This window comes from Ichthyophthirius multifiliis, assembly GCF_000220395.1.
Source record: "Ichthyophthirius multifiliis unplaced genomic scaffold scaff_1120509251273, whole genome shotgun sequence".
NCBI lineage: Eukaryota > Ciliophora > Oligohymenophorea > Hymenostomatida > Ichthyophthirius > Ichthyophthirius multifiliis.
In genome coordinates this window covers 1-10,283 of record NW_004086035.1, presented here as the reverse complement: position 1 = coordinate 10,283, position 10,283 = coordinate 1, and the positions used below count along the sequence as shown (strand labels likewise).

At 16.6% G+C, this 10,283-nt stretch overlaps 2 protein-coding genes across 2 annotated transcripts, besides 11 other annotated features; one reads left to right on the top strand and one right to left on the bottom strand. All coding sequences in view use genetic code 6, as the record gives it.

The window, feature by feature from the left end:
• Positions 1-89: 89 nt before the first annotated feature.
• Positions 90-170: a microsatellite.
• Positions 92-169: a microsatellite.
• A 1,464-nt stretch (positions 171-1,634) lies between the features above and the next one.
• Positions 1,635-1,746: a microsatellite.
• Positions 1,661-1,750: a microsatellite.
• Positions 1,706-1,747: a microsatellite.
• Positions 1,739-1,798: a microsatellite.
• Positions 1,796-1,853: a microsatellite.
• A 1,374-nt stretch (positions 1,854-3,227) lies between these two features.
• Positions 3,228-3,283: a microsatellite.
• A 1,244-nt stretch (positions 3,284-4,527) lies between these two features.
• Positions 4,528-4,579: a microsatellite.
• Positions 4,531-4,579: a microsatellite.
• A 939-nt stretch (positions 4,580-5,518) lies between these two features.
• IMG5_173620 (protein phosphatase 2c, putative) lies at positions 5,519-7,554 on the top strand (the record flags this gene model as incomplete). The annotated part of the gene is made up of 6 exons (XM_004029694.1): positions 5,519-5,810; positions 5,859-6,009; positions 6,068-6,155; positions 6,212-6,341; positions 6,448-6,704; positions 7,546-7,554. The coding sequence occupies 6 exons, from the start codon at positions 5,519-5,521 to the stop codon at positions 7,552-7,554; spliced, it is 927 nt and encodes a 308-aa protein (XP_004029742.1).
• IMG5_173610 (sel1 domain protein) lies at positions 7,489-9,349 on the bottom strand (the record flags this gene model as incomplete). Its single annotated transcript, XM_004029693.1, has 2 exons — positions 7,489-8,272; positions 8,634-9,349. 2 exons carry the CDS (start codon positions 9,347-9,349, stop codon positions 7,801-7,803), a joined length of 1,188 nt encoding a protein of 395 aa, XP_004029741.1. The 3' UTR covers positions 7,489-7,800.
• Positions 8,326-8,390: a microsatellite.
• Positions 9,350-10,283: the final 934 nt, after the last annotated feature.

Below are 10,283 nucleotides of genomic sequence, written 5' to 3'. Positions count from 1 at the left end.
TAATATATACATATTTTTGGTTATTTTAATTTACTTTTTATTTTTTTTAATACTATAATAATAATTATTATAGTATTATTAAATTAAATTTAATAATATATATATAAAAAATAATATATAAATATATAAAAAAATAATATATTTATATATAAAAATATATATATATATATGTATTCTTAAATATTTTAAATTTTTTTATTTATTTATATTTATTAATTTGTTTATCTTATAATAAATGATATTTCAAATATTATATATATGTTATTTAGTATTATATTTGATTAAAAAATTAATTATAAATAATAATTTTTAATAATAAAATATTTATATTATTTTTTTCTATTTTTGCTTTATTTCAATTTTTTTAAATTTTAGTAAGATTAAATATAAAATAAAATGGATTATGATTTTTTCGTAACTTAATATATATTGATTTAACTTCCATCTTTTGTTTTTATAGTTTCTTCAATAATAAGATATAATAAAATAAAGCAAAAGCCTATAGTCGTATTAAATTTATAAAATATATCTGAATATACGATTACATACTAAATAAAATACAAATTATCTCAAATTTTATATTTTACATACATAATAGCATTTTTTGTAGGTTTAATAGGCTCTTCTTAATATTACTCAGGTTCAGAATATAGTTTATTATTAAGATTTGAAATATTTGGAGCAATTTCTTGGTTTATATCCTGTTTTTTATTGAAAGTAAAATAAAATAAATCCTTACATTAATATTTAAACATATTTTTTTCTTTAGGAAGAATATATAAGGGATTTAAATTAATCTTTAATAGGCCATCGTTTATTTTGGCCGTCAGCATTTTGCTTTAATATAATTTCTATTTTAAAGGAAGATTTAAAAATAATGGATATATTATTTAATATAACAAGAACATTTACATGCTCAATATTATTTATGTATGCATTATATAAACCTTATGATTAAAATAAAATTTTTATGGACACAAATGATGAAATTCCTACATTTTGTAGAACTTTTTTCGAAAAAATTGAAACTTCGTAAACTATAATGAATATTTTGAAAATACACATACAAAAAGAAGAATAAGAATAATAAATATCCGAAAATTTAATTTAAATGACATAAATAGACTAAACTAATTAAAAAATAAATAAAGAAAATAAAATATTACAATAAGAAAATAAAGACTAAAATACTAATAATTTTGATATTGAAATGTTTCTTTTTAATAAACTGCCAAGAAGAATAATTGGCTTAAATAAATAAGTTACTAAAAAAACAGAAGATGGAAATAAATTAAAAATTTATTACTAAGTAATAACATAAATTGGTGATTCATAATTTATAATTAATAAAAGCTTTAAATAACTAAAAGATTTAGAAAACGAACTTAAAAATATTTATTAAGACACAAATAAATAAGAATTCCCTTTGTTATAAGAAATAAAAATGAAAAATTGCTAAACAGAAAGTGAATGTATATAAAAAAGAATAGAAGCAATAGAAAACTGGCTAAAATAAATATTCCAAAAACCTTTTTTCATACATAAAACACTTTTAAATTTTTTAAATGTTAATTAAAAAGAATATTAAAATCCTTTTATTCATTATTATGAGCATATTATTAAAAACCAAATTTATAAAAATAATAAAAAAATATAAAAATAAAATTAATAAGTTTAATAAAATAGCTAAAATGAAATAAGTGAATAAAATAGTTAAAATAAATAAAAATAATAAAATAATTAAAATTAAAATTAAAACAAAAGTTAAAATTTAGATTAAAATTAAAATTAAAATTAATAATAATAATAATAATAATAATAATAATAATAATAATAATAATAAAAATTATAATTATCGATATAATAAAAATATTTAAAATCTTTAAATAATTGTGCTTCTGTAGATAATTTATCTTCTTAGTAATTATAAAAAGTTTAAAAAAAACTGAAAGTTTAGCTAAATTACAAAATGATTAAATTGAATTTTCTAAAAATAATTTTGAATTTTTTATTTCTTGCTCGAATTTCGAAAAATCTAAATATGGAAATTTAATTGAATATGTATTTGATGTAATACATAAAAATAAAAATGGAACCATTGAAAAATGGAGAATTAATAAAACTATGACTCAAATAAAAAATTTTAATAATGATTTAGAAATATATTTGAATACAACTGTACATTATTATAATAAATTAATTTAACAAATAAATTTTATATTAAATTCTAACGAAAAAAACCATCTAATGTAAAAATAATAGGCTTTAAATGTTTATATTTAGTCTATATTTTAATTCAAAATTTATTTTTGTAAACCTCTTTATGATTTTATTTAATTTGATCCTATAAAATAAATACATTATGAGTCAAAATTATGTACCCCAAGAGAATCTGTATTAAATACAGAGAATGAACTATAAATTAGTTCAAATCCTTTGTCTAATTTTTAAGGGTTAACTGATGAAAAAAGTTAAGAAGAAACAAGTAATATAAAATATATAATTTAGTTATATATATTTTTTTTACTTTTTTTAATATAAAAATCTTATTAGAATAAAACTTAGATATAAAAGGGCTAAATTTGTGTAAATAATTTAATTTAATGAATTTATATAAAAAGCCTTTAAATATAAAAAACTTAAAGGAAAAAATGGCTTATGGAATCAATTTAAATAGATGTGTAATAAGTGTTTAATAAATAAGACTTTAATAAATTTCTATGAATTAATTTTAAAATGTATATTTAATTTTTACAGAATAATATGATGAATTGTTTGAAAAAATTATAGTAAGAATTAAAATTGATAGAACTTATTAATAAATGTAATAATTGAATTAACATTTGATAAGAATTTATAGCGGATGTATAGATGTTCCGAAATTGCCTTTAGAAAAAGTTCCTTCTTCATAATTAGAAGCTGAGGACATTAAAAAGTATTACGATCTTTATTTTGAAAATATACTAAAACTTCCAAGTATTGAAATTAATAATACTTTCTTAACGTTTTTAAAAATTATTGATATTTAAATTAATAACTCTAATCCTATTAATATATTTGATTTTACTTAAGATAGGGTTAGTTTACCTCTTGTTTATTGAATATTATTTATTTATATTTTATTTTTTAATAAAAATATTATTTATTAATTGTTAAAGTATAACACATTTCATTTTATTTTTTATTTTTCTTAACTTAATTTATTCTTTTTATTAAAAATATAAAATTATAAAATTAAAATAATATAAAAATATATATATAAATAAATAGGTATAAAAATATAATTATATGTACATATTTATATTAATATGAATATATATATACTTATATTTTAGTAAAAAACATAATTAATAATAGTAAAAAGTTAATAATATATCATAATAATATTTTTATTTTTATTGCAAATAAAATAATTGTATAAAATATAAAAAAGAATATTCATATTACTATCTTTCATCAATAAATATATAATAATTAAAAAAATATTTGCATATTTTCTACAGACAATAAAACAATATTTCTTTTTATAACTAATAGTCTAAATAATTAAATAATCTAAAATCAGGTTATTAAATGATACAATATAAAATTTAAAATTTGTAATTTATAATAAGCAAAACTTTATTAAACTACAAAAATTAAATAAAAAATAAAAATATATTAAGAATACAATTCGTTTTCTAAAAAATAAAAATGGAATATTATATCTATAAAACTTTATCTATTTAAATCCTTAAATAAAAAGGAAAATTTCCTAATTAATATAATTATATATAGAAATAATTATTCATAATAAATATAAAAATTCGAAAATATAAATAATAATATAATAAAACAAAAAACAATAATGTATTAAATATAAAAAAATTATATTTGAAAACTTAAATAGTTTATTTTAAATAATTTTTTTAGATTAATTCAAAACAAATAAATTAATAATAAACTTCTTAAAATTCTTTTTAGTAAATATGTAAAATAATAAGAGATGTATTTTTCGTGAATTTTTATCTATAATTATTCAAAGTTTGTTTAAAAATAAAGATGAAATATTAAATTAAGTAAGTTTATATTAGTTTTTTTTAATTTATTTAAATAAAAAACAATATTAAAGAATTATATTTATTCCTTATTTTTAACTATATTGCTATATTTATTTTATAAGATATATAATTTTTAAATTGATTTTTTAATTATTTTATTCAAAATATTTAAATATGCATTTTCAATTAAAAATTAAAATTTGAAATTATTAAAATTGTTCTTATTATTATATTATAAATTAATTTATTTAATTTAAATTAAAAAATAAAATTCATATTACTTTTTTATAGATTATATGATTTTTTCTGTCATTTTTTTTTTTCTAATACTCAATAATCAAAAAACAAATGTTAGAAAAATACTGATCTTTTCTTTTATAAACAATTTGATAATTACTGAGTTTTTTAAAAAAAATCAATGAAAAAATATATAAATCTATAACCAAATAATATATATAAACCAAAACGTATTTTTTAAATATTTTATAATATAAAAAAAAAATTAAATAAAAAAATAATCTAAAATACAAAAAAAAATTCATAAATACATGATATGCTCAAATTAGTATTTTGAAAATCTTAAAAAATACGAGCCTAACCCTTCATAAAAGTAAAAAAATAATTATCTTCCCATTCAAAAATATAATACCAATCCCAAACAAATGCCATATCCAATATTAGACTAGCAATCAACAACATAATAATAAAGAGTAACCCTAAATCAAAAATAAACACAATAGCAATAAAAATCACAAGAATGTGCTTTTCTTTAGCAAAAATCAACAAATAAGCAATATCAAGAAGATATGAAAAAACCCAAATAAAAATCCAATTAAAAGCATCAAAAAGAAGATTCTCCTACCTAAAAAAAGAAGTCTTAAAATTTCTATTAACAAAAATAAAACAACCAAACAATCTAAATTGCATCTTCTTAAAAATTCATAAAAAATAATAAAAATTTTTCACATGAATCCAGACCTATTTTAAGCTTATCTTTATTACCTAATGCAAGTAAAGAGATCGAAAATATTTTTTTTTAAGAAAATCAAATATAGTAATAATAATAATAGTATATATAAATTGATAATAATGAGTAATATAAAAACAAACAAAAAAATTTAAAATTTTCTTTTGAATAATTAAAAAGTCCTGTAGGTATGAATAAAACTTTTTTATCTCCTTAATCCAAATTTTAAATAGGAAATATTCCTTAATAAATATCTAAAACATAAATAATTTCAAATAATTCTTAATAAAATATAATATATAACATTACAAATTTGACTTTTTAAACTAATTAAATTTAATAATTACCTGAAAATACTCTTGAATTAATAAAAAATACTTAAATACCTAATTACGAAAAAACTAAATTTTCATTAAAAAGGAATGGAATAATCAAAAGTTATGCTGTAAATACTAATCAAGGTTTAGTTAGAGATTATAATGAAGACAGGGTTTCTATCATTTTAAATATAATGAAGCCTTCTTAATAAAGTTAAAATTAAAATTTAAATCAAGATAATTAATGGCCAAAATGTTCCTTTTTTGGAGTTTTCGATGGACATGGGGGAATTTCTTGCTCAGATTTTTTAAGAGATAATTTACATTAATTCATTATTAAAGATTCTAATTTCCCTTTAAATCCTACTTAGGCAATTTTTAATGGATTTAAAGAAGCTGAGAATCAGTTTATTACATAAGCTTAATAAAATAAAGAAGGAAAAATAGATAAATCTGGTTCTTGTGCTATAATTGTACTTATTTTAGGTATTTTTTTAATAAGAAACTTAAAATATTATTGTTTTTGTTTAATAGGAAAAAAATGTTATATTGCAAATGTTGGAGATAGTAGAGCTATTATGAGTGCATGTGGTGGTAGTAAAATTTTCGAATTATCAAGAGATCACAAACCTTAAGATGAGATTGAAGAAAAAAGAATAATCGAAGCAGGAGGTTAGATTTATTAGTAATTTTTTAATTTTAAAATTTATAATTAATTTTTTTTATTTTATATATTTATAAAGAACTAAAATAATAAATAATAATTAAACTTAAAATGATTAAAGCTAATAAATATATGGACCTTATAGAGTTTATCCTGGAAGATTATCTGTAATAATTATATATTATATAAACTTATTTTTTATTTGTATAATAAATATATAAAGGTAACTAGAACATTTGGGGATATAGAAGCAAAATTAAAATAATATGGAGGAAATCCAAAAGTAGTAATAGCAACTCCAGATATAAAAGAATTTGAAATTGAAGAAGATTTTGACTTCATTATGATTTCAAGTAAAAATTTTAAAAAAATATATATGAAATTAAAATAAAAATATTAAAAAAGATTAAATTAAAAAAAATATATATTTATAACAAAAAAATATATTAATATAAAAAGGTGATGGTATTTTTGATAGATTGTCTTCAGTAGAATGTATTTAAAGTATTTGGAGTTAAGTTTATGATAAAAGCATGAATAATTTTAAAAATTCTCATGAATTTTGTGGAAATGGAGTAGATTTAGTAATGAAACATTCTCTTGCAAAATAAACAATGGATAATATTACTACTGTTATTATTGGATTTGATAATTTGAAAAAAAAACTTTTTCCTAATAAAAAAAAACAAAGTTCTAATTAAAATAAGCCTTAATCTGTAAAATAATAAAATGAATTTTAAAAAAAGATTGAAAAAACTAAAGAAAATGCTATTTTAGGAAAATATTAAGTTAATATTAATTAAGCATAATATTAAAAAGAAATAATATAATAAAAAGAAGTTTTATAATCATAAGAATTTCAATAATAAAGATTATTATAATAATAATAATAGAAAAAAAATCAGTAATAAAAAGAAATATCGAATAGTAGTTTTTAATATAATTAGCTAAGCTAATAAGGTAAATTTATTGCAAATAATTTTGTTTTATAAGAATAAAAGAAAGTATATAATAATTATTTAGATAATAATTAAATACAAAGAAATATTAATAATAAAAGCAATTATTTTTCTAATTAAAATAGTAAAGTACTTTTTAACAAAAGCTTAATAGAAAAACAAATACCTTAAGATTAAAATTAGTCAGTAAAAATTAAGATAAATGGCAATAATAATATAAGTATAAGTTCTTATGCAAAACATAAGTGAATAAAAAGGAGAAAAGACAATACAATTTTGTTTAGAAAAAATTGTAAATATTCTATTATAAATAAAAATAAAAAAAAACCAATTTTGATAATTTTATTTATTTATATATATAATATTAATTTTTTAATAAGTGTATTTATTTATACATAATTTTTATTTTGTTTAAATTGAATAAATAAATATATTAATTATTAAAATAATATAAAAAATTAACATTTTCAATAAAAAATATTAAAAAAACACTATTTAAAATATAAATAAACATACCTAATAAAGAAAATCCAAAAATACTTATACTCTAATTCTTAATTAAAAATTTTATTAATCATATAACTATTTATCTAAACAGCTTAACTGATATTTTATTGTAAAAACTATCCATTTTCATACATCAAACTAATTTAATACATACTTTTAGGATTCAAATTACTTATATTATAAAAATAGTATGCATACTCAAAACTATTCTAAAATGAAACTGATCCTTCATACATAAAATTACCTACATCCACAAAGCTTTTCCCTTTACTACTTAAAAGTCCATCTTTATATAAAAAGAGCATTGAACACAATTTACTATCATTAAAAACACACTTAAAATGCTTCATTTCGTGTGAATATTTTTAGAAAAGAACTCCTGCATCATAATTTGCCTTATGTAGTCCTATAAAAGCAGAAAACAAAGAATAAATAAGAGAATCTTCATATCTTTGTTACTAGAACCTCTTAATAGCTTTTTCTTTATATACATTTAATTTGCTCTAATTAGATTTTTTATCACTTAATAAACTTAATAAATACTCACAAGAAAGTCCAATATCATATTTTTTTAAATGTAAACTGAGGCTAAGTAAATTTAAGCTCTAGTACTTTATTTTACTACTTTTTTCATTAAATGATTGGCTTTTGGAATATTTTTAGGAACATTATCAAATCCTTATAAATATAATAAAGCTAAATTAACGGTAGATTCCACATTTCCATCATCAGAACATTTCTGAAAATAATTAGCAGCAAGAGTTAAATTTTTAGAAACACCAATACCTTAACTATATAAATATCCTAGACCTCCGTTACTAAAATAATAAAAAATAAAATATATATAATAAAAATTTATGAATATTGGTAAATATATATATATAATTAAATATATATATATATATATATATATATATTATATATATATATATATATTCATGTTTTGAAATATTTTTATTATAGAACATAATATATAATTTTTTTTTTTGAATATATTAATATACATACACATACAAACACATATATTTGTTATAAATTTTAAATTATTTATAATTGTTTTATATTTTTTTTTTTATAAAAAATTAATAATAATAGTAAAATATTTAAAATAATAAAATTATATTTTGATTTTAAAAATAATTTTTTTAATTTATATTTTTTATATTTTTTTTTTATTACGCATTTTTTTCACCTAAATTTAAAGCTTTTTCAAAATAATATTTTGCTATTAATCCATCTTAAGGTACTCCTTACCCATTTGCATACATAAGTCCTACATAATATAATGCTTAAGGATTACTTTGTTAAGCTGCCATTTGGAAGTAATTAAAAGCTTATTAATGATTTTATTGGATGTTATTTTAGATATTTCCTATATAGTAATCACCTCCTAATTATAATTATTATTAAATATCGCCGTTATTTGCCCTCATTCTCATTATATCCTCAATTTAGTTTTCTGGTGTAATTTAATTTTAAGCTAAAAGGTCTTCGTAATTAATATCTGTATTTTTCCATACAAAAACTTCACTTAAATTTGAATTTTCTTCATTTTCCTCGTCTAAATCTTCTATAGAACTCTGAAAAAAACCCTAAGTAGCAACTGCTGCTATAGTTAAAGCATCAACACAAGATGGGCATTAATTTTTTTCATATTTACTTAAAAAATTACTGCTAAAACCGATAACTTTATCAAGTTTTTCTCTTGTATTTTTCAAATAGATAGTTAATTGATCATTATTATCATTATTCTAAATATTATTTACAGAATGGTTTTAATATTATTAATAAAAAGAATTATTTTCACTTAAAAAATACAATTTTTAATACAAAACATTCTCTAGCATATTTTCCAAAGGTAAAGTTTAATTTTATAATTTTAAACAATGAATCATTTCAGCGTAACTTAAGCTTATTGAAAGTTTACTTTATCTATATTAAGATTCTTCGTAAAGCTATATGATTAATTATTAGTATTTATTTTTATTTAATTTTATGAATAAATTTAAATTCTCTACATATTAGTCTAATTATAATATAAATATTATATAAATAGGAGCATCTTAATTATACAATTGTTCCGATTTATGAAAATAATATAAAGAAATATTTAAATTTCTAGAATAACTATCAATAGGATCCATTTCTTGGAGTATTTTAAAGTTTTCTTATTATGTAATATTTCTTGGTGTATAGTTTTAGCAAAAATATTTATCTTCAAAATGCTTTTCAAAATGCGATTTTTATATAGGATATTCAAATAGGGAATATTTACCTAATATTAAAGCTGCTTCGGAGTTTTTTTCGTATATGAAAGATTTTTATAAGCATGTTTTTAATTCTATTAAATTAAATGGTTGTTTTATTAACTTTTTGGTATAAATCCATATTTATTCTTTGTTTTCAGCTAATATTTTTTTTCGGGTGTATTAATGGATTATTCTATTGTACTTTCTTGGTTTTAAATTTGTTATATTAAATTCTTATTGAGTAGCTGAATATATATTAAATAATAATATTAAAAATATAAATTTCATTTTTGTTTTTTTATTTAAAATCGAATAAAAAAAATGATTAAATACAAATAATTATTAATAAAATTTATATATTTTAAATAATTATTTATTATAATTAAAAAAAATTTTAATTTAAATAAATAATAATAAATTGAGAAAGATAATCTTAGATTAATTAAATTTTCTAATTTTATATATATGTAAGATTTTATTAATTTTAATATTTACAAGTGTAATATTTTTTTTGACACAAATCAATTATAATAAATAATATATAAAAAAATTCTATAATTTTCTATATATATATATATAT